Genomic DNA, 24,975 nt, shown 5'->3' with positions numbered 1-24,975 from the left:
CTTGAAAAGAAAAACTGGGCCCAAACTTATACTTTTTTTACTAGTTGAGTCCTATGGGGCCATCAAACTGCAGAACAATGTTTATCAAACTTTATGTAAATCAGGTAAAGCGTATTATTTCATTTGGATTTCTCAATAGATCTATTTATTCTATTTTGATGGATAAGTTACATATGTACCTGGTGTGGGGGATAGTTGTACTCCTAAGCCTGATAGTCTTCTAACTCGCTCACTGTATTTACTACATAGCTTGGTTGCATATTCCACTGCACTCATTGTGCGACTACATGACTGAAACAAAACGGAGAGTTATAAATGAGAGACAGCCCCTAGATATGAATCTACTCTAGCAGAGATGCTGGGAAATGCAAATTTAGTTGTTATTGCAGACTGAGGTTCAAAGAGTTGTTGCACTCTTGCAAAGGAATATCTTACTACTGAATGTCCCGTCTTGTAGTACTTTATTGTAATATCCAGGTTGCTTGTAGAAAACTCATCATAGTTTGAACTTACTAAGGGTATTTACATGACTTACATCTGGTTGTACTTGGCACAGTTGAATGCTAGTGGTGATATTGCATTGGGCGCAAGGTTTCCTATCCACTAAGCGCAGACCAGAGCCCGGTAGCATACAGTTAGAATGACATGCACTGGCATATATCCACTGAGTGGAAGTCAGAGCAGAGGCCATCGGACGACGCTTGTCTCGAGAGAAGAGGAGTTGCGAGTTCGATTCCAGGAGTTGGCACATGTCCGGGGAGTGAATGTAGAGTGAGCCTTCGTGTGAGTAGCGGTTACATACGAACTCCTGGGAGGGAGAAATAAGGGATTTTGTATATAATATTATTTGTAGTGTAGATGCGCTTACCATAATGTCTCTATTAAGATAGCCACACACCTCATGAGGTTCCTCAAGATGTGGACTGTACAAGTGTATGTACATGTACATATCAACACAGTACAGACATGTAGTACTTACATAGAAAACATTAAAGAAGAGAATAGAATATACCCTGTTTATACTGCCGAAATGAGACTGAAAAGTCCCATGAAATTATGATTCTCTTATGAATTTCTCTTACCTGACACAATCCATTGATACAGAAGGAGGATTTTCTTCTATTCCTCATGCGACACCCTGTACCATCAGGAAATGACCAGCCTCTACTTTTGTAGCCTCCCTGTTTCTTATAGCACCACACAGTACATGCTTCTTCCGCTGGAAATAAACAACATATCTCATCTTATATGTATTGGGCTTTTCCCCCTGAGCACATTATACACTTTTTCCAAGGGCTTTAATGGCACTGTATAACTGCTACGGGTCAGCTCCCATGGCGTAGTGGTCACTGCACTCGCCTTGCACGCGGGAGACCCGGGTTCGATTCCCGGCGGGGTCAAGAAATTTGTATCAAGCAAATGATTGACTCCGTGACTGGATGTTGCGGGGCCCACTCAGCCTCGTGAGGAAAATGAGTAGCTATAATAATATTAATAATAATATTGAAGTTTATTTTATGTCACATTAACAATAAAATGTTCTTTTGGAATAAATCCCTTTAAGTAAATGCGCATAGCGACCGGTGCCAGCATGGTAGGTAAACATTGGATGTTAGGATTATTGATATATTGGGAAAAATCCTACAATGCTGCAGTGAGCACCAAAGTTGTGATATAATAACACAAAGAAACTGCATTTTCATTTTATAACTGCTACGAGTAAGATTTTTAGTGGCGGTGCTTTTACCCCCCATTCACTGACAAGCTACCCGTCTACCCCATTAACGACAAGCTATCCGGCCTCTCACATTACCTAACTTTACCCAAACTGAGTGAGGCCGGGAAAAGCTAATAAGAAAATGACGGAAAGAAATACATAGTACTTACGATCAGAACTAGTTCTCTGTAGTCCTTCTCCCAATAGTTCATTATCCACAGCCTTAGCTCTAGTACACACTTCATCTGCAAAATTCTTCACTGTCGTCTTCTTTACATTACCACACTGGAAGTAGAACAATTTCTTAGATAAGTTTGCTGTTGTGAAAAATGGTGGTGGAATAAATCAATAGAGAGTTTTTCCCACAATGGTTTTCCACTACTAACTTTTCTTCCATGAATTCCGCAACACACATGAAAATACATGAATACAATATGAAATATATCTTTTGGTAGAAATCTTTACTTTGTACTAGAAGACCCTAATACAACTTTCAAAATCCCACAAGAACCAAGATAATTATAAATATTTTCTCATTACCTTCTACTTCTATCTAAAGCGATGATGCCGCGAGGTACGAAACGTGAAGGTATTGGAAATGTTGGTGACTTACTTGATCTGGAACACAGCTCTGATATTTCTTATCACTCCCCTCACACAGATTCCCTCCATTCTCCGGTCTGAAAATTAAACAGAAAAGGATTTCTTAAGCTAAATTCTTTTTCAACTTGACATTGATAGATTTTCAATATTTTTTGTTGCAGGCACTATGGAGGATGTCAACTTATAACTCGCAGGATCTCCAAAGGATGAACCAAGAGGTCATTGACCTTGATAAGTGTCTCCTGTCTGCGACCAGTATGGATGGCTGGTCTGCAGTTAGGAGAGACAGCAGGTGGAAGGAAACATAGCAGGTCCTGTTGTTGAATGTACAGCAGGACTGTCTTGACACAGGTCACAGAGGGTCAGACTTTAGAATCAACAGTGCGGAGATTTTTTACAATGAACTTGAGGAGTACTCTGGAAGGGGACCATCATCCCAACTTTGGATAGGAGAAAGCGAGCCGTTTCGAGAACGAATATCTTATCTGTTTTCGCCAAAGGTCGCCCCGGGCGGAATTCGAACCCGCGAACTATCGTTTATCTTCCAAGCTAACTAGCCTTCCTTTTCATTCCCCCCTCCATTAGGCGCTTTAACTATGTTTTATGCATGTCCTTTCTCATTAGATTGAACATTTGTGCCAAATTTCATCAAAATGGTACCAATAAATAGTTTGTTAGTCACGGCGGAATAAACCAACTGACAAACTAAACGAAAAAAACTCGTGGACTGTAAAACTTAGATCTTACTTCGTTCATTATCTTTTTGTTACAGAGGAGGTGAAGACGATGTTTGAGAGTGCTGGATTTGTAGAGAAGCAGAATCTAATAGATAGAAGATTACAGGTGAACCGAGGCAAACAAATCAAGATGTATCGCGTGTGGATACAAGCCAAGTACATGAAGCCTTTATCATAACACAGGTACCCATACCATTCTTATTATATGAAGCCTTTATCATAACACAGGTACCTATACCATTCTTTGTAATGGGCCCGCTCAGTTTTAGGACCCCAAATTTCACGGATCGACGTACATTGAAGTTTTAAACTCATGTACCAAATTTCATAAAAATTGGATCAGGCAATCGGTAGTTATAGCGGAGCAAACATTCATCCAAACCGAATGTAAATAGGTAACGTTCGATGTGTTACCTTACAATCATGCATTTAATGTGATTGGAACTTAGAACTCTTTACAATACTGCTTGTTAGCTTACAATCACTAATAAATCAGTCGAAAATTAGAATTCACTTCGTTTGTTCAAAAAGACCTCAAATTTCGAAGAAAATTAGGTGAGCTAGAGTAAGAAATAGAAAGTAAAAATATTGATGATATTTCAATGTAAAACAATGTTATTGAGCTATTATGAAGGTAATGAGATTTATTGTAATCACTGTACAAGATTTTATTTGACATAATCATAATACACATGCGCTTTGTAGGAAAAATGTCTTGAATGAACTTTTTCCCATTGTTCAGTAATATTCCGAACGGAAAAAAATAACAAATTAGGTAAACAAATTTACTCCCCAGGGCTACACTTTGAAGTTGAAGTTAATCTAATCGGATCAAGCATCAAGCTATTGACTTACAAATCTGACTGGCTAATCTTAATCCAAACATAAACCAAATTAATATACAAAATTCCACAACGACTTTTGTGTCAAGTATTCGTGTTTCATAAATTAAAATTCCCTTCTAAATTGAACCATAGTTCATTCATTCAAAATTTCATAAGTAGACTAGATGAGTCCCCAATTTATGTTCATAGGCTAGTGAGACTTCTAGATTTTATAGTTTATAGCTCACGCTAAGGCTAGCTAGTATTTGTTTTGTGCAGCTTGGCATTTTAGCTATATTAAACTCTATAAAGCCTAGCCTGAACACAGCTTGAATGATGAACATCTCTTCTATTCCTGTATCTATCATTCGCTTTCTTTTCTTCTTCTTCTTCCACACTTTTATCCCACTTCTTCTGAGACGATCAATATTTCCTGACACTGCCGGTTGTCGAACCTGCGACCCGTAGAGAGAAAGGTAGCTACTATCTGCTACGAGGTAGACTGGGTAGAGTGAACTCAACATCATGTAGAGGAGTATCATCTGAGCCGAATTCCTGGAAATAATAATAGTCAGGATATTATACCCGATAGGTGGCGCCAGTTACCAGAAAAGTCCAGGGGACCAAGGTACAACGGGGGCCAAGGTACGACTAGACACCCTACTGATTTTCCTTAACCACGATCGAATAAACTACGGGCTAAAAAATTCCCGGAGGGACGGGCCCTGCTTGTTAAACAACTGTTCACATCACGTCCTCAATATTTGATTTGCACTTTATTTTCTTCGCGTTCCTAATCCCATCTTGAAATTTCGCCGGAACAAAGTTCAATCTTCACGTTATTACTTGGATTACGTCTTGGTAAACAATATAATAGCTACTCCAACGTATAAGCCAGGCACTTAACCACGATCGAATAAACTACGGGCTAAAAAATTCCCGGAGGGACGGGCCCTGCTTGTTAAACAACTGTTCACATCACGTCCTCAATATTTGATTTGCACTTAATTTTCTTCGCGTTCCTAATCCCATCTTGAAATTTCGCCGGAACAAAGTTCAATCAATCTTCACGTTATTACTTGGATTACGTCTTGGTAAACAATATAATAGTTTGGCTGAAAAGTGTGTGTATAAGGCTATTAAAACTTCGATTTTGAGTGCCCTTCCAGGACATGAAAACCTGGAAGGGGTGTTTTATTTGTAATTTTAGATGTATTCTTAAATAAATACAAAAAATTGTTTTTATAATTATATAAATATAATAGTTTGGCTGAAAAGCGTGTGTATAAGGCTGTTAGATAACTTACCTCGGATTATTACACCTTCGTCCTGCTATCATAACTCCAGCACTCTGCACTCCACTATCCTCTGCACTCAGACAGGCCGAGGCACACTCAGAGTATGGACTCCATTCACTCCAACCTCCATGTATTACTTGGTTAGGTAGATATCCAGCTTGTAGTGCACTCAGACCTTTGACAACACAACGGCCACTCCTACACCACTGCCGAATAGAAAGCAAAGAGAATATCAATGATTAATTAATAGGAATTGATTTAAAACAAATAATTCCTAGACTCCGTCTTCATTATTTTATGTCACTCCTGGGTTAGAACTGCACCAATGGAACTGATATTGATGACAATTTTAACAAATTCATTCATTATGTATTATTATTTCTCCAAACAAACAAACAAACAAACAAAAAACCCCATTATGTTATATGACATTTCTGCAAGTGCTGAATGCACCCATATCTCTCAAACCCCTAACATACTTAGGTACCTTATTATTAGAGCATATGGTACCCTCAAGGGCAGGATGTGAGGTCCATGTATATTTATCCCGATGACAATGTAGATCCTGACATATCTCATCCAGAGGTTGACTAGGAGAGTGACGGGCACCCAAACCGTATCTGAACATACCTGTTGACATTAACATAAACTCATTAACACACATATTAACATACATGTCAGCATTAACTTTGTCAGCCAATTAGATTCCTAAGAATCCCGAGGTTTGAATACCAGGGATGACATAATTTTTCCATTTACTTCAGTTGCGCTCAAAACCTCGCTCCAAATTTCCAGTACGAGTACATCACTATGCAATTGTTCATCTGTCAAAACTTCAAATAAAGTTGAACATTTCTACTATTTTATAAAAGGACTATTTGATCTGAGGAAAATAAGCCAAGTGCAATTCGAAAACCCACCACAGAGCCGAAAAACTCCTAACTAGGTTGGGAATGGAACCCAGGACCTCCGCCATATAAGTCTAGTATACACTCCCTAGTATCCACTAATGCACTTACACTGCTGATTGGCATCAAATCTCTCTCCTGGTAGAAGACCATTGGATGTATGATCCAACACATCACCTCCACTAGCATTATCTAGTAGACATTTCGACTGGGAACTTCTGCGAATATAACATAATAATATGGAGTGGATCCAATAAGATGAAATGAAAAACAAATGAACAATACACTAAACAGAGTAACTTTGACATAGATTTTTCATTTGTCTGAAGATACGGTTAACCACAGTGCGGCTTAAAAAAAAGTCGCATCCGCCTCTAGGAAAGGGGGTAGATTTATACGATTTGAGTATGTCTGAGTTCTCGACATACGGTAGTGTGCAAGGCTAAATTCTAGTAAGCATATATATTATGTGTATCTTTACACAGTTTTTTTATTTCTAGGCCGAGCGGCTCTTCGAACTTTTGACGTCCGCGCCTTTCGGCACACTTGATTTATGTATGGAAAAAAATCTTTTTTTTTGTTTTTTTTTTTTTTTTGCTTTTTGGACAAAATTTGGACTACCACTTTCGTGTTCCTGGTAAAAAGACCTTCAATTTGATATACAGGTCGATCAGGTTTGGATAAGAATTTCCATGGGAACTGACAGACAGACACACGGACACACAGACAGAGGACACCGAAGCGAATACAATAGCCCGCCCCTTATACCTTTTTTTATTACTATCGTAATAATAAAGGAAGGACGGGCTAAAAATATGATTTACAAATTATTAATGAAGAGGGGTAAGAGTAAATAAATAAAAGACCCTTTTTTTAATTAGGGGGAACTTGACCTTGGATTTATTTTCATAAAATTTCCATTCATGACACATTTGTTATCTCTGATCTTGGATTTACATATTTCAAAAATTAGAAATTCAGATGTACTCACTCAGAAACGTGTAGAAGTTGGGATGATGGTCCCCTTCCAGAGTACTCCTCAAGTTCATTGTAAAAAATCTCCGCATTGTTGATTCTAAAGTCTGACCCTCTGTGTCAAGACAGTCCTGCTGTACATTCAACAACAAGACCAACTGACGGACCTCTACCTGCTATATCTCCTTCCACCTGCTGTCTCTCCTAACTGCAGACCAGGAGACACTTATCAAGGTCAATGACCTCTTGGTTCATCCTTTGGAGATCCTGCGAGTTATAAGTTGACATCCTCCATAGTGCCTGCAACAAATAATATTGAAAATCCATCAATGTCAAGTTGAAAAAGAATTTAGCTTGAGAAATCCTTTTCTGTTTGATTTTCAGACCGGAGAATGGAGGGAATCTGTGTGAGGGGAGTGATAAGAAATATCAGAGCTGTGTTCCAGATCAAGTAAGTCACTAACATTTCCAATACCTTCACGTTTCGTACCTCTCGGCATCATCGCTTTAGAATCTTTAGATAGAAGTAGAAGGTAATGAGAAAATATTTATAATTATCTTAGAGTTCACTCTACCCAGAAAGTTGTATTAGGGGCTTCTAGTACAAAGTAAAGATTTCTACCAAATGATATATTTCATATTGTATTCATGTACTTTCATGTGTGTTGCGGAATTCATGGAAGGAAAGTTAGTAGTGGAAAACCATTGTGGGAAAAACTCTCTATGGATTTATTCCACCACCATTTTTCACAACAACAAACTTTTCTAAGAAATTGTTCTACTTCCAGTGTGGTAATGTAAAGAAGACGACAGTGAAGAATTTTGCAGATGAAGTATGTACTAGAGCTAAGGCTGTGGATAATGAACTATTGGGAGAAGGACTACAGAGAACTAGTTCTGATCGTAAGTACTACTCGTATGTATTTCTTTCCGTCATTTTCTTTTTAGTGTTGACAATCCAAATGTTATTTTACCACTCCCCAGAGTAGGAGACATTAGATAACTACTAGGATCACATGTGTTGCCTGCTTGAGGTCCATCATGTCGCATGCCCAGACTGAAACAACAACCAGAAGTAACAATACAGTGTTGGGTGGTAGAGAGTGCTTTAGGAATTAACCTTAGGTACCTAAAGAGTGTTATCTCTCTGCTGGAACGATGGTCAAATTATAGTAAAATGCAACATTCTATTTGATTAATTACAGATTTTTAAAAATATTTTTAGAATGTTATGCTATTCCAAAAGACCTTTATTTAAATGCTCTCTTAGGAGTGAAAACTACAAGTTTGGGCAAATTAGGTGACTTACTTGTGTCCTATTTCGTGCGCTACGACATACACGGATTCAAAATGGCGTCCCTCATTTACAGTACAGCTACTGGTTACTGTACACATCCCTGCCACTGGAGCTAAACCTGATGGGATAGTCAATACATATATATAAATTATTCTTTTTCCGGTACATATTTATATTGCTTAGAATTATGAAATTTCTACAGTTACCCTTTAAGCATAAGCATCAGGTATTACAAAATCAACCTTCTTTTTTACGTCAAAAGCGCTGGTTCTACCCGCTTTTTTCGAAGAAATGGCTCGATTGGTTTCTTTGAAATCTTGCCTTTTTTGAGGAGTTTGTCGTACCTAACTGCTCTGGCCTTTATTACGGACAGTGGTTTTACCCTTTATTTGGTGACAAGCTATACTCATCATACTCACCCACCACCTGGTTGCTTAGTTTCCCATTCTTGCTGAGTACATACAGATCCAGGCCGGTTAATATCAGAGCATGATCCCAGTGGAGTGGTTCATCATCACCATCAGGGTTCTGAGTTCTCTGCCATGTGCAGAAGTTAGATAAGAAACTATCAATATTTTGAGAGCGAATCAAACCCGCCGGGTCTGAGTGAAGAATCTCCAGACGTTTCAGAATGAAGTTTACTTTCCATCCGAGACTGGGATCATGGTACAGGAGTTGAACCTAATGGGAGAGACGAGATGATAAGTTTATAAGTGTGTGTGTGTACACATACGCACGCCGCGCGCCGTAGCACGAACACTCCTGTTGGTTGAAAGTCAGCACTAGTATGTTATATTACAACGAGCAGATGCCGCAGTGCCGCACACTAGGAGTCCGTGGGTTAAATGAGGCCCATGGGCCGCAGTTTGGCTGCTTACTTGTTAGAAGGTTAGAGTGAGATTGATCTACAGACAATCGAGTTTACTTTATTTTGACTTGTAAAATGATCCCTGAGGGTCGCTCAGCAAGTCAGAGTACGAGGTTGGGTTTTCGGTAAACTCGACAATAGCAAAATTACAACAACATGGTTTGAATAAAATGTAGAATTGTGGATCACGAAATTGCCAGGTTTGTCAAAATATTTCCTGTGAACTCAATACGCATTATGTAATATTTTGGACATTCATTTGGTACCTGGTACTTACCTATATCATAGGCCTTGACGTACCTATCAATATTGAGGACAAAATTGACTCAAAAGGAAAGGAAAGGTTTAATAAAACATGTAGGTGATCTCCGGCGCGAAGGACCAGAAATTTTCACTCTTCAAAATTTAATAAACAGACACTTTATTTTATTACAAAGATACCTACACGTTGATTATAATTATATTTAGGTGCTGTCAAGATGAGATGGAGTTTATATGGAATACTCACCTGGCGAGGCTGTTCCCACGAGGAAATTCCATTCTGCTGAACTCAGTAAGTCCTTCAACCTCTCCTGAAACACAAATCACATTACTATCAATATTTAGAAACATACTCAAGTATGAACAAGCTGGGTCCGTCCCTCCGGGAATTTTTTAGCCCGACAAATTTCTTGACCCCGCCGGGAATCGAACCCGGGTCTCCCGCGTGCAAGGCGAGTGCAGTGACCACTACGCCATGGGAGCTGACCCGTAGCAGTTATACAGTGCCATTAAAGCCCTTGGAAAAAGTGTATAATGTGCTCAGGGGGAAAAGCCCAATACATATAAGATGAGATATGTTGTTTATTTCCAGCGGAAGAAGCATGTACTGTGTGGTGCTATAAGAAACAGGGAGGCTACAAAAGTAGAGGCTGGTCATTTCCTGATGGTACAGGGTGTCGCATGAGGAATAGAAGAAAATCCTCCTTCTGTATCAATGGATTGTGTCAGGTAAGAGAAATTCATAAGAGAATCATAATTTCATGGGACTTTTCAGTCTCATTTCGGCAGTATAAACAGGGTATATTCTATTCTCTTCTTTAATGTTTTCTATGTAAGTACTACATGTCTGTACTGTGTTGATATGTACATGTACATACACTTGTACAGTCCACATCTTGAGGAACCTCATGAGGTGTGTGGCTATCTTAATAGAGACATTATGGTAAGCGCATCTACACTACAAATAATATTATATACAAAATCCCTTATTTCTCCCTCCCAGGAGTTCGTATGTAACCGCTACTCACACGAAGGCTCACTCTACATTCACTCCCCGGACATGTGCCAACTCCTGGAATCGAACTCGCAACTCCTCTTCTCTCGAGACAAGCGTCGTCCGATGGCCTCTGCTCTGACTTCCACTCAGTGGATATATGCCAGTGCATGTCATTCTAACTGTATGCTACCGGGCTCTGGTCTGCGCTTAGTGGATAGGAAACCTTGCGCCCAATGCAATATCACCACTAGCATTCAACTGTGCCAAGTACAACCAGATGTAAGTCATGTAAATACCCTTAGTAAGTTCAAACTATGATGAGTTTTCTACAAGCAAACTGGATGTTACAATAAAGTACTACAAGACGGGTGATTCAGTAGTAAGATATTCCTTTGAGGCCAACAAGAAGAGGAATACATTTACCTATTCTGATGAACATTGTAGAAGGCATCCCAATTCTTGGCTACATCCTCATTCAAAGTCTGGATTAGATTCTTGTCTATTTGAAGTACAGAATTATTCTCCACAAGTTTCCGAGCCTGTTGCTCCTGTTCCTCGTCCCATTGAACATGGTCCCTGTAATATTTCAATAAAGGTAAGTACCTACTTGAACAATCTGGACTCTAATGAAGTCTATACCTCATTGAGCCTATGATGTTGATGATATGGGTTTTTTGTCCAGAACATCATCAAAATAATTCATCTGGTGAGTTTTGGGTTTAAAAGAAATAAAATATGACTTAAGAAATGACCCTGGTCTCTTGACCAAACAAACTCCTGCCCAAAGAAAACACTGTCAGCTTGGTTTCTAAATTAAAAAAAAAAAAAAAAACATGCACACTAACACACACAATTTTACTCTTTTGATTACCTGTCTTGTATGCATGTGTGACAGATACTTCTAAAAATGATGTTAACTATGAATTTTGCCACACATTTTCAGTTTCATCAGACAGGCTTATGACTTGCTAGTTCCTTATCTGTCGTTCAAAACTGAATGTACTCAAGTGACCAGTCTTAGGAAATGTTACATACCTAACTAAAGATTTTTCCAAGATGCCTACCTACCAGGAATTGAAATCAAAAACTTGGGAGTTGGATCTCAAAATTCTATCACTCTTATCAGAGGGTGGTTTCTTTCTATATCTAGTACTCTCATAGTCAAACTTTGAACCCTAAAGATTTTTCCAAGATGCCTACCTACCAGGAATTGAAATCAAAAACTTGGGAGTTGGATCTCAAAATTCTATCACTCTTATCAGAAGGTGGTTTCTTTCTATATCTAGTACTCTCATAGTCAAACTTTGAACTGAAGTCAATGGAATTTATGTAATCTTCATAGTTCATATCACAGTCATTCTTGGCTATAGTGTTCAGAAGTATCAGATCTTTTCTGGTCTACTCCTATTGAAAAGAAAGAAAAGAAAAAGGTGATCTCTATCCGTCATAATAGCTAAATGATTGATCAAGAATATAAAAACGTTAATAAAATAGATATACAAGATCATTAACGAGCGCGGTATCTCTTCGCCCCATAATATGCAATGCATAATATGTCCCCCATGCACAATCACAAGAAGAAAAAAGTTAGAAACTTGCAATATTGTCCAAAGCTTTTTTATCTCTATTTTAATCTACATACATCGTAACCATAACAATAATGTAGGATATCAAAGGAAGAGACCATACGAGGGTTGTTCAGAAATACACATGTCTTGTTATAATGACATATCTACTTGTCCCCATACTGGATGTTCATCTGTATTCTGCTCCATATAATATCATGGAGGATGAAAACTGATTCATTGATGGATGTTGAAAGCTTGCAAAGTTCATGTTCTGCGCCAATTCATAGAGGGTAGGAATGGAAATGGATTTCTTAGTAACTTCTGCATCCAATTACAATGTTCACTTTCTATTATAGCTATATCATAGGGGCAATTATGTCATTTTATTCTTTTTACGTCTAGTTTTCCCTAGAGCATCATCTCGGTAATCGCTAATTACAGTAAGAGATAATTCTACATGATTTGTTACCTTTGGCATTTAACATTCAAGCTTTCTCTCCTCCAATACATTTATATCTCAGTGTTTATCATGTCTGTCTGTATACATGTGAACACCCGGTATATATAGCTGACTTGTTTTATAATTCATAATCGTTTATGATTCAACATACTTGATCTAATTACCATTATTTTCTATCAAGCAGTCGAGTTATTTAATTCAAGATGTATAGGCTGGTACTCTCCTAATAAGAATATTAAGTACGATACAGATGCAAACAGGTATCCTCTGCTTTCTATAGATAGGTAATGGTTATACTTTGGGGAACTGCCAGACTCGAGTTCTCATGGACCATCTTGGGAACATGACGTCACAAACAGGTATTCCTGCAGGACTATTTCAATGAGAATCATATAAGAGAATGTAATGTACTAGACCTAATAATAATAATAAGTTTAAGTAAGGTACTTAGAATAAAAGTTAAATAATTATTTAAAAAGAATCTTTAAGAAATAAAATTAAAATTTTAAAAAGACAATGAACATTCGACTTTCAACAAATGAAATTTGTTGAGCTTTCGAGAATACTCAGATTCTCTTCATCAGACAAAAAATTACGCGAGAGAGGTGTTTACTCTGCGAGCGCTGGAGTTGAAGCTGTTGAAGTGAAAGCCGAAGTCGAAAGTCTCCTTTTTGTCTGATGATGAGAATTTAAGTATTCTCGAAACCTCGAAAGGTCACCAAATTTCATTTGTTGAAAGTCGAATCTTAATTGTCTTTTCAAAATTTTAAGGTACTTAGGTAATGTACTATCTAAAATATAAATAACAAGCTGGGCCCGTGCCTCCGGAAATTTTTTAGCCCGTAGTTTACTCGATCGTGGTTAAAGAAAATTAGTACCTACCTACCTATTTTGTTTAATATTCAGTTTATTATTATTACTCGCACTGCGTGCTTGGGAGGTTGCGTATACGGTCGCGCTGCGCGCTCCCGGGGTTTCACGGGGTTGTGCATATGGTCGCGCTGCGCACTCCCGGGGCTTCGCGGATTTAAGCATAGGGTCGCGCTTCGCGCTCCCGGGGCTTCGCACAGTTGTGGATGCGGTCGCGCTTCCCGCCCCCTAGTTATTACTATCGTAATAATAAAGGAAGGACGGGCTAAAAAGGTAGATACAAGGAAAAGTATGATCAGTTGAGAATAAATATACTAGCTTGTAGGTAAGTAATGCATAAAAAACACCGCAAATTGGTTTTCGGCAGGCCAACAAGAAGAGGAATACATTTACCTATTCTGATGAACATTGTAGAAGGCATCCCAATTCTTGGCTACATCCTCATTCAAAGTCCGAATTAGATTCTTGTCTATTTGAAGTACGGAATTATTCTCCACAAGTTTCCGAGCCTGTTGCTCCTGCTCCTCGTCCCATTGAACATGATCCCTGTAATATTTCAATAAAGGTAGGTACTTGAACAATCTGGACTCTAATGTAAAGTCTATACTTCATTGAGCCTATGATGATGATATGGGTTTTTTTGTCCAGAACATCATCAAAATAATTCAGCCCAGGCCCAGGTCAAGTTCCAGTTATTGTATTAGTGAAATACGAAGTACGGAAACTGGTTTCAGGAATAGGCTCCCATTAGTATTTCAGTTTATCATCACTAACAATAGTGTTGAACTTGAGAGTAGAGGTTTTCTTGACACAGCAAAGGTCACTGACCTGTCATTCTGTCATTTCATTTCCATCTCTCAGAAGATGGGATCTAGTTATACCTACCTACTGGTGAGAATGAGAATCATAATGTTTGTTAGGGCTCCACTCATGAGATGTAAAGACGTTTCATAATGTCTGTGGCGCTTTACTCTAAAGCTGTGTCCGCACATAGTCGATGGCCGTCGGTCTACTAGGTTGTCGAGGCAGTGTGGACGATTTCAGTCGATGTCGATCGCCGGCTGTCGGTTATTTATGTGTGGACACAGCCCAACAACCACAATATTCCCACCACACGCAGGAAAATTCATCTCTCACCTACCATATAATTATTATCACGACCTTTTTGTAGAAATCCCAAGTCCAACTACTCACCATTCCATCACAAAGATGTAGAGCTGCTCTATGTGTCCCATCACTTGATGTATAGTAACACTCTGGCTCATGATCTATCACATGGGTTTGATTCTCAGCAATGCGATTCAGGACCAAAGATGAGCCGAACTCTGGATTAGGAGTCAAGGTCAGCACCACGCCGGTGTCACCTAACGTCATAGAGGTAGATCTCCTGTGTCTGTGATGACGAGGTAGATGAAGAATGTCTACATGGTCTGAAACAGAGGTTCATGTACATTTAGAGATAATATTAGACAAGGATTACTTAAGAGGTCCTTAGAGGACAGTGATACTCCAACTTACGGTATGTTTGCAAAAGCAGATCTTAATTTTAAATCAATTGAAGAAGTTTGAATAACGATGTGTTCCAAAAATATTGCAATTTAATATTTTATCGAAACGAAAGTAACAAGCGAGACACCGAAGCGAATACAATAGTCCGTCCCTTATACCTTTTTATTACTATTGTAATAATAAAGGAAGGACGGACTAAAAATGTAAAATATTACTGTAGAAATATCAATAAATATTAGCAGGTAGCTACTACTGTCTTACGTAGGACAGTACCTTTAGTATGTATGGTCAATTAGATACATTAATAATAATAATAATTACCTACCTACTTATATCCTGTGTAAAAAAATACAAAGAATGTTAAATACATACAGTGCACTTACCTATAACTGCCTGCACAGTTTGGAGCGATGAAAATGTGGTTTTGACAAAGAATTGCAAGGACAAGAAGAAACTAAATATTTTTCAAGATATGTACCTACCTGTTGTCAAGAAAAAACTGAAGTTTTTTTAGAGGTTTGATAGAGGGAACTGTAAGGTTTTATCGTTCCGAAATCGAAGAGGGAAGGAAGGCAGGATAGGAGAAAGCCAACCGTTCCGAGAGCGAACTTTATCCGTTCAGGATAAAATCCGTCCCGGGTGGGAATCGAACCTGCGACCTAGCGCTTACAAAGCAGACGCTCCACTCTCCAAGCTAAACTAAGCTGGCACTGGAACACTTAATAAGTCAATCGGAGGCAAGGATATGAAATGAGAGCAGACTAACTAAAGGCTATCCACATCTCAGTTTTAAGACGATAGATACTATTGGCACCAAAAGTTACCTAATCCGAGATATAACAATCCTGTCACGGGTGTCACCGTTCAGTTTTTAGTAAGTTCTACCGACTCCGACGAGTGCCTTATTTAGAATATACTTAACCACAGTAGTCTCGATATACATCAACTGTTCTGTACGTTCACCGGCCTTCCGGCACGCTTGATTTCATAAAGGTTCAATTTCGTTCATTTTTCACCACCTTTGAATTCCCCAAAATGAGGCATCCCTTATGCTCGCCAATTGCAGACCTAGGTCTGTCAGACCACCTGAGTGTGAGTGGCGTTCATGTATTATTTATCAAAGAATTTCCATTTTACGTATATCGGAGACTTGGACATCATTTTGGTGTTAATTAGGTTCCTCCGTCTAAACAGCTTAAGAATAAAGAACAATTCTCATACCTACCTGTTTAGAAAGACTTTCTTATGATTATAATTTTAATAACTGTAGGTGGCATCACAATAGTTGTGAATTATTCTCAGTACCTTAGGAAGGAAACGAGGTTTTATGCTGAGAGTAAACCAAAGCACTATTCCTCATAAAAGGTATTATTCTGGCAAAATAGGTAGTATTCAAATCCACACTTTCGTAGAAAGTACAATCTAGTATTCTAGGCTAAGAATATCAGGACCACCAGACTAGCACCTAATAAGAAAGTATACAGATACCAACTTCCTTTCAGAATAATTACACCTAATTAACATCTAGGGCAGGGGTTTCCAACTTCCATGTGTATGCGGGCCACATGCTGCATTGGGAGGTACTTCGCGAGCCACATACAAGTATGTACCTACAATTGTACATAGGGGAGCATTGCACCTGTTGGTCTGCAAGGCCGCCCTTCTCTCTCTGATGATGCTTTCAATGCTTCAGATGGTCACTATGACCAAGTCAACTGTGATGTACCTACTCCTGCCCTTATCTCAGCACGATCTGCGCCTTCCGGTGATACTGCCTCAGACAAAGCTGTGGCCAAGGTGGAAACCAACTCAGAGCTGATGCTGGAACCAAAGATTGAATATGATGATGACAATGACAATTCTGTAGAGCTTATCACACTGGATGACGATGATGAAGACTACTCTCAGGCTGGAACTTCTCAATTGGACAATTCTCAAGAAAACTTTGGCTCTTGGCGACAAATGGTAGGTGACCAATCAACGGACAACTTTCCAGGACAAGATACAGGTGCTCAGAACTCACAAGGTGTATGTTGTCATCACTGCAAACAGTTTTTACCTGGCTCGGTGGACGATCTCCTTCTACACTCTAGAAAATGTGCTTCAGCCTATCGACCTGATAAAAGGTATCTCTACGTATGTTGTATATGTGATTATAATAACTATAAGAAGAGTCATATGAGAGTGAGAGACCATATACGAAGCCATCTTGGCGAGAAACCATTTGTATGTGAACATTGTTCTTCGGACTTTTCACGGCTGCGACACTTGAAGCAACACATTTCAAGAGTCCATCTTGAATTAATTTAAAACTCAAAGAAGTTTTCAAATTCTCAAAATATTTTTAATGTGGTTTCTGGATTTGTTCTCATGCTAAAATAAATATGACAAAATAACAAATTAAAATTAGGTATTTGAATTTGAATTTATGCCAAAATATCTACATAAGTAGGTACTATAAGTATTAGGTACCTACTAACCTGAGAACAATAGTTGTATGGTACCGGTTTAGCTACAATGAGATTTCGTTTTTTCATTCTTCATATCGGATTGATTCGGAAAATTCTGAAAGGATGGCACCTAGTTAGTTAAAGATAACAATGACAATAATTGGTTAATATGTAGATTTATCGGTTTTCCGTTTATTGAGTTACTGATTGATGTTTTACAAGTTCATTTTAATAATTGTATGTTAATCTTTTCTGACCAATAAACGTGAAATTGATTAGGTATCTGCTTACTTACCTATATTGGCGGGTAAGTAACCTAGCTAATATAACTAGCGGTAAATTTTCTGAACAAACACTATTTTTCTGAACCTACTTCCCTACACACATTTAGAGCACAATCCATTATTTCCATTCATAATTACGACCGTTCTTCTTGACCTATGTAAGTTCCTCTACCTGACCTATGTATACATTTGTAAGCCGACCGCAGTGTTGATATTGAAATAGGTACATACATCAGGAGTGTAGCAATACTTGGGATTGGTTTATTGGTTATTAAACTTATTAATCAATTAGTATATGGTTCGATATCCGCTGCAAATACAGGATGGTTCAGTCAAGTGGTAACAAAACTCCGTTTTAGTAATGGAATAATAGGAGAAACGTTGGAAACAAAAACCAGAGTGAAATCTCATTGGCCCGGATCCAAAACCCATCAGCAGAGCAATTTATCTGAAAATGATAACCAGTAATATTGCAATCCCAGTAGTCAAAGTATCTACAACTAAAGATCATAAAACAAGAGCAATCATTTATCATGGACATCTTTCAGAGAAACTACTGCTTTTTCTTGACTATTAATTCCTAATTACCTTCTACTACAAGCCAGGTCATTAATTCATTATACGACCCAGAACTAGGCACACAGGCTACCTACCTATTGCAAAGTTATTTCGAGCCCATGTGCACCTCGATATAGGTACATATCAGATCAGAATAGAGAGTCGAAAACCCGAAACTGAAATATAATATTGATCTCCGGTTTATCTGAAAATGATTACCGGTAATATTGCAAGCCCAATAGTCAAAGTATCTACAACTAGAGATCATAAAACAAGAGCAATTATTTATAATGGACATCTTTCAGAGAAGCTACTGCTTTTTCTTGACTATTAATTCTTAATTACCTTCTACTACAAGCCAGGTCATTATCATTATACGACACAGAACTAGGCACACAGGCTACCTACCTATTGCAAAGTCATTTCGAGCCCATGTGCACCTCGATATACATATCAGATCAGAATAGAGAGTCGAAAACCCGAAACTGAAATATAATATTGATCTCCGGCGCGAAGGACCAGAAATTTTCACTCTTCAAAATTTAATAAACAGACACTTTATTTTATTACAAAGATACCTACACGTTGATTATAATTATATTTAGGTGCTGTCAAGATGAGATGGAGTTTATATGGAATACTCACCTGGCGAGGCTGTTCCCACGAGGAAATTCCATTCTGCTGAACTCAGTAAGTCCTTCAACCTCTCCTGAAACACAAATCACATTACTATCAATATTTAGAAACATACTCAAGTATGAACAAGCTGGGTCCGTCCCTCCGGGAATTTTTTAGCCCGTGTAGTGATTAGAGAAAATCAGTACCTATGTACCTACCTAATTTGTTTAATATTCAGTTTATTATTATTCTTGATTTGATTTTTAGATTTTACTTTCATGTAATGATTTAAATCAAGACTAGAGCCCGTTCTACCTTTATTCCCAATATAAGGTTCAAGTCACCCATCCATTTATTGGCCTTGCTCGGCGTAGCTTAACATAGGTGACGCTAAAACCGCGGGGGGGAACCCGAGGTCCAAACACTAATGGACGGGGTTGGGGATGCTCAAAATTTGGACCCCGAATTTTCGGACCTTGACGTACAGAAAAGAGAAAAATGAACCTCGAGGTTGGGGGGCGCCCCCCCCCTCCTAAACCCGGCCCTGCCTACTACTTATTGATATTGAACTATACCTATATGTAATATTACCTTATTGATATCTATGAGATATGTATTGTATGAAATTACTATGTAGGCATAGTTTATATTATCTGTATTGGCAACTGGCATGATATCTGCATGCAGGGAGGCGCATGGACGTCAAGAGTTCGTGACGCTCGGACTAATCGGTCTGTAGGTATCTACTATCTATATTTTATTGTTATTAACATGAACATGATTTACGAAACACAGTTGTGTCGTGGGGCACCGTTCACAAAAGCGGCTGGTTTTCCTATGCTGTTTAGGTATGTACCAAGTCAAGATTAGGTAGTACTCGTATGTACCCATTGATGGATGTTTATTCACACTTCAATCGGTGTCAATTCCGTCCTAATTTCCGATCAAATTAATGAATGATCTTTTTTTTTAATTTCATTTTTTATTGGAAGTTTGATAGAGGGAACTCTAACTGCTAAGGTCTTATCGTCCCGAAATCGAAGAGAGAAGAAAGAATAGGAGAAAGCCAGCCGTTTCGAGAACGAACCTTATCCGTTCAGGATAAATCCCCATAATTATAATTCATATTCAATTTCAATAGCAAGAAGTAAAATAGGTACAGGTATACCTACTCGTACTTAACTAAGTAATCTATGTACCTAGGTATTAGAACCATCCGAAGTATAAGTAAGTGAGAATTCTACCATTTGTATTTCATTATTCTTTAATTCACTCAAGCTTGAAGGTTCTCCAATTTTCTGATACATTTACATAGAAGACATAAATTAGTTTTCAGTTTAATCAACAGTTCAACAGCTCTGTATAGCAGACGCGAATACAACAATCTAAAAAAAAAAAAAAAGTTTGATAGAGGGAAGTCTAACTGCTGAGGTCCTAATGTCCTGAAGACGAAAAAAGAAGGAAGACAGGATAGGAGAAAGTCCTAGTGTATACCTATCCTGTTTTGGCCCGTAACACATCAGCACATCGTGTACAGATGGTTAATTTTCCAGCTACATGCCATGCTCGATGTTTCTCCAGCGCAGCGATTATTTGAGAACCGGGACATTTGCTAATTGGGAAGTGGAGTAAAAAATAACTATTGAGCTGTGTCCACACACAGTCGACACCGTCGATCAACGAGGTGAATCTATGTTGTCAAGGCAGTGTGGACGGTTTCAGTCGACATCGATCAACGGCGTCGACTGTGTGTGAACACATCTTCAGAGCAATTCTCCCTCATTTGTCTATGCAAGTGGCATGGACCTTACCCCACACGACTGGCAATATTTACTTATTCAGAGAACAATGAAATATCTGATTTACATTGGAATAATGAATCTTCAGATCTCATCTTCCTCTGCTAATGAATAGCGACCTTCACCTTCTACCTATACTTAACCTGAAGATTCTGATCCTGCCATTTGATAACACCAACTTCAATTCAGGATTTGGTGCGTAAGATTTAACCTTAAATTAGGAAGCGCAGTAGCGCGAGCGTTCCGCACCACCACTTCCAAATAGCCTGGACCACACTTTGTATTTGTAATCAACTAACTAATGTACCTACTTACCATAACCTAACATGTAGTAGGTATACGAAATATGTAGGTACCCATACCAGCTGATCTAATGGTAAACCATTTTAGATTTTGGATATGCTGTACGAGACCAATTTCATATTGAATTTGAATTTCAACACATCGCGGCATCGTTTACTTCTGATTGGTTTTACACCAAACATTTCATCAGCTATTTGTTATCTCAGATCATGAAATATTGGGATCAGGTATCGACAAAATTGCCTTTTTATTATGATAGGTACCTATTTATGCGGTATGCTCCAAGTTAAAATGAATTCATAATTCTTTCACCATAAAATTCATACCTAGGCACTCGTAATTTCACAATACATATTTCAGAGGTCTCAGATTTTTTACCTACGTTACGATGTCACCCGTCCAAACACACGTGATGCTCGGCGTTGCTTTGAGATTTCTACTGGGAACTAGTGTGACTAGGTTGGATTTGACATTGGAATTGGATGCTGCTCTAGTTTCTAGTTTGTTATCTACTAAGTAGGCTTGGTCATTGGTCAACTATAATACCGGTAATTCAGTGTGAATCTCATTGATATGTGAGGTCGGATGACCCTGTGCTAGTGTTTAGACCCCTGGTTATAATTTATAATCCATCGCCAGTCCTTGATTAAGGAGAGTCCCTATACCGAGTGTCCACTGAACAGGACAAATAAATTTTTCTTAGATGGTAAAGATTTTTTTAAATGGAAAATTTTCTCTTTAGTTTGTTTATTCCGCGAAATCCTTTATTAAAAGTTCATCTGACTTATACGTTGGACTCCATCGGACTTTTGGGGCCTTGTAGGGTGGGTTCACCATAAGTCCAGAATGGTGAGAACGCATAGAACATTTTGCTCACGACATATTTTGAATCAACCGATTCATAATTCTTTCACCATAAAATTCATACCTAGGCACTCGTAATTTCACAATACATATTTCAGAGGTCTCAGATTTTTTACCTACGTTACGATGTCACCCGTCCAAACACACGTGATGCTCGGCGTTGCTTTGAGATTTCTACGGCCCAATTTCGATTTTCCGGACGGCCGTAGCCGCCAAACGCCCCCGGTCCGAGATGTAAGAAATGGGTTTTCTATTTGTTCTCGACTGTGCGCACCACATGCAATGGTCAAAAATTTTGTACCTTCCCACGTGAGTTTTCCGTCCTCAACTCCCGGTCTATTTCTTCTTCTTATTATAATACATATGTGGCAGGATTCTAGTGAGGGAACTCTTCCACCCAACCACAAGGGAGGTAAAGAAAAACATAGGTTTGTTTTAGTATTACATTTATTACCTTTGTAATGCTGGCTGGACAAATGCTGATGGAACAACATATCAAAACAATTGTCACTCCAAAACACTTCATATTTTATTCTTCGTCACATTTTTCACTGTTCACTGTTGTTAATAATAAGTTTCCGATTGGATTTACACATAACCTTCGCGTAATAATTTACGTAAATCACATTGGAGAATACTTCGCGCACACCATAACCAGTACGATCCTCTCACATCGACACCTTAGGAGCTACTGAACTAAAGTACTAAACTGAAGAGTACCACAGTACCTATAGTAGAAGAGCTGTGAATCTGGTCATCTTGTACCAGAAGAAGTGGTTCTGGCGAAGTTATTGGTGCATGGCCTTACCACTCTCTTCTGGCACAGCACATTCGCCTATCCTTTATCTAACGAATGCAACCAGTAGGTAAGTCAAGTAAGTGCTGTGGAACGTAGAACATATAGGACTTACTGGATTGGAGATGCCCTAACGGCTAAGAAATGCAAGAATGGAAACTGATTTCATCGTCTATGTACTTTGATTGTCGTTTTTTCTTTTATTTTAATTTCGATTTCTTTTTTCTTCTTTCTCTGAAGTAGAAAGTGAAAACAAGACAAACGAGGTAGATATTCACTTTTGGTAAAATTAGACATCTGTCTGGTAGGTACTAGATATCAAATCAATCGTAGTAAAGAAATAAAATAAAAAAAATACCTACTTGAGTAAATGAATCAACACTGAGTGAGACTGGAAGGAAAATTGAGGGAAAACGTGTGCAAAGAATCAAAGTGTTTGTGAAAAACCCAACATGGCATGCACTCTAGCATGCGACAGTTTGCGATCTACTACAACCCGCATTTGTATACTCACCATTAAACATCGAATTCAGTTCTATTCTATTTTATTTGGGAACTTATCAACTTACCGCGTTAACCATGGTGAGTACAAACTTGACCAACTCCTTCTCTGTATGTTCTGGAGATGTTACAATTATAATATACAGAGTGGGTGAGTTGGGTCCATTCGGAAAAATAATGTATGAATTAGATCCGCTCGAAAAAAAAAAAATGTGTTTGGCACGCCGGGAATATTTGAAAAAATAAGTGCGCCCCGCAAAAAACAATTTAACATAGTCTATGGTCAATCTAAGTTTAAATTTTGAAACTTCGGGGCCCCCCAGGCATTACCGAAATAGAATTCACGAAGTACCCAGTTCCCTGTGTGCATACCTGCTAGATGGATTGGAGATGCCCTAACGGCTAAGAAATGTAAGAATGGAAACTGATTTCATCGTCTATGTACTTTGATTGTCGTTTTTTCTTTTAATTTCGATTTCTTTTTTCTTCTCTGAAGTAGAAAGTGAAAACAAGACAAACGAGGTAGATATTCACTTTTGGTAAAATTAGACATCTGTCTGGTAGGTACTAGATATCAAATCAATCGTAGTAAAGAAATAAAAATGAAAAAAAAACTACCTACTTGAGTAAATGAATCAACACTGAGTAAGACTGGAAGGAAAATTGAGGGAAAACGTGTGCAAGGAATCAAAGTGTTTGTGAAAAACCCAACATGAGATGGATTGAGGAATATGACATATGGCATGCACTCTAACATGCTACAGTTAGATCTACCACGACCCGCATTTGTATACTCACCATTAAACATCGAATTCAGTTCTATTCTATTTTATTTGGGAACTTATCAACTTACCGCGTTAACCATGGTCAGTACAAACTTGACCAACTCCTTCTCTGTATGTTCAGCAAATATACTGTTCATATACTTCACTAGATCCTTGTCTACAAACACCGCTGTCTCTACGTTGATAGATGAACCTGATGGAAAGCATAGTCAATATCAATAAACCACCTTAACGTTATAACATCTTTGCTCCCAGACTACAAGTTCATGTTGAAATGTTTGTTGACCTCGGAGTATTCTGAGCTTACTTGAAGATATACTTCACTAGATCCTTGTCTACAAACACCGCTGTCTCTACGTTGATAGATGAACCTGATGGAAAGCATAGTCAATATCAATAAATGCTTCAAGACTACAAGTTCATGTTGAAATGTTTGTTGACCTTGGAGTATTCTGAGCTTACTTGAACTTTAACGAACATATTAACATGAAGACATTATCATGTACAACCGGGAATGTAAAAGAAAATGGTGCAATATTTATCGCACAAGTTGTATATTGTTAAGCTCTTACTTTATATCCACATAGGTAATTAGGTTGAATATCTCACCTATAGGCGGTGCTGCTCGCTTGTGTTTCTGTCCCGTAGCATGACGCTGTGTCAACCAATCCACCGATGTTGACACCCTAGTAGTTGATCTCTTCAATCTCATATCATCTCCCCCCGTGGTGGTATTGCTCTCATTCCCCATCAACTTATCAACCGATGAATTCTCCAACGCGTTATTGTTTGCAACGGATTTTCTCCGGAACTTGAAGTTCTGCAGGTTGAGCATAGAGTTGAGGTTGTGGTGTAGATCCGGTAGGGAGCGCTTGACAAGGAGATGATGGCGATGACTAGAGGATATGTTGGAGAGACGCTGAGGTAGTGGAGTGATCGTGTAGACGGTGCTTGTATTGCTATTCAGGATCAGGCCACTCTGTGAAGTGAACATTGGGAGAAGTCAATGGAATTTATGTAATCTTCATAGTTCATATCACAGTCATTCTTGGCTATAGTGTTCAGAAGTATCAGATCTTTTCTGGTCAACTCCTATTGAAAGAAAGAAAAAAAAAAGGTTTACAA

General features: G+C 38.5%; 2 protein-coding genes across 5 annotated transcripts in view; one reads left to right on the top strand and one right to left on the bottom strand.

Annotated features, from left to right (window-relative positions):
* The window catches only part of LOC103506826 (methyltransferase-like protein 2), an 8,993-nt gene extending 5,750 nt beyond the window's left edge, over positions 1 to 3,243 (top strand). For 2 of the 4 annotated variants that reach the window (XM_026821947.1, XM_008471243.3), the window contains exon 7: positions 2,482 to 2,748. Coding sequence is in view for 1 of the 4 variants with exons in the window: in XM_026821942.1 (XP_026677743.1) it covers positions 3,093 to 3,235 (143 nt within the window). In the remaining 3 variants the exon portion in view is untranslated. Of the gene's footprint in view, positions 1 to 2,478; positions 2,749 to 3,092 lie in introns of those variants that run through there. The other 2 variants (XM_026821942.1, XM_008471250.3) reach the window with 2 other exon arrangements.
* LOC103506961 (A disintegrin and metalloproteinase with thrombospondin motifs adt-2-like) overlaps positions 1 to 24,975 on the bottom strand; it is a 26,527-nt gene extending 1,552 nt beyond the window's left edge. Inside the window, exons 1-13 of the mRNA XM_026821953.1 lie at positions 24,460 to 24,975; positions 23,919 to 24,043; positions 8,779 to 9,040; positions 8,372 to 8,477; positions 8,002 to 8,119; positions 6,199 to 6,343; positions 5,667 to 5,809; positions 5,189 to 5,385; positions 2,331 to 2,397; positions 1,888 to 2,002; positions 1,083 to 1,219; positions 536 to 808; positions 180 to 291 (exon numbers count right to left, since the gene is read on the bottom strand). Of these exons, the coding sequence (XP_026677754.1) occupies positions 180 to 291; positions 536 to 808; positions 1,083 to 1,219; positions 1,888 to 2,002; positions 2,331 to 2,397; positions 5,189 to 5,385; positions 5,667 to 5,809; positions 6,199 to 6,343; positions 8,002 to 8,119; positions 8,372 to 8,477; positions 8,779 to 9,040; positions 23,919 to 24,043; positions 24,460 to 24,844 (2,185 nt within the window). The 5' untranslated portion in view covers positions 24,845 to 24,975. The remainder of the gene's footprint in view (positions 1 to 179; positions 292 to 535; positions 809 to 1,082; positions 1,220 to 1,887; positions 2,003 to 2,330; positions 2,398 to 5,188; positions 5,386 to 5,666; positions 5,810 to 6,198; positions 6,344 to 8,001; positions 8,120 to 8,371; positions 8,478 to 8,778; positions 9,041 to 23,918; positions 24,044 to 24,459) is intronic.

Source organism: Diaphorina citri, unplaced genomic scaffold, assembly GCF_000475195.1.
Source record: "Diaphorina citri unplaced genomic scaffold, Diaci psyllid genome assembly version 1.1 scaffold13, whole genome shotgun sequence".
NCBI classification, from domain to species: Eukaryota; Metazoa; Arthropoda; class Insecta; order Hemiptera; family Psyllidae; genus Diaphorina; species Diaphorina citri.
This window is presented reverse-complemented; position numbering and strand designations above follow the sequence as displayed.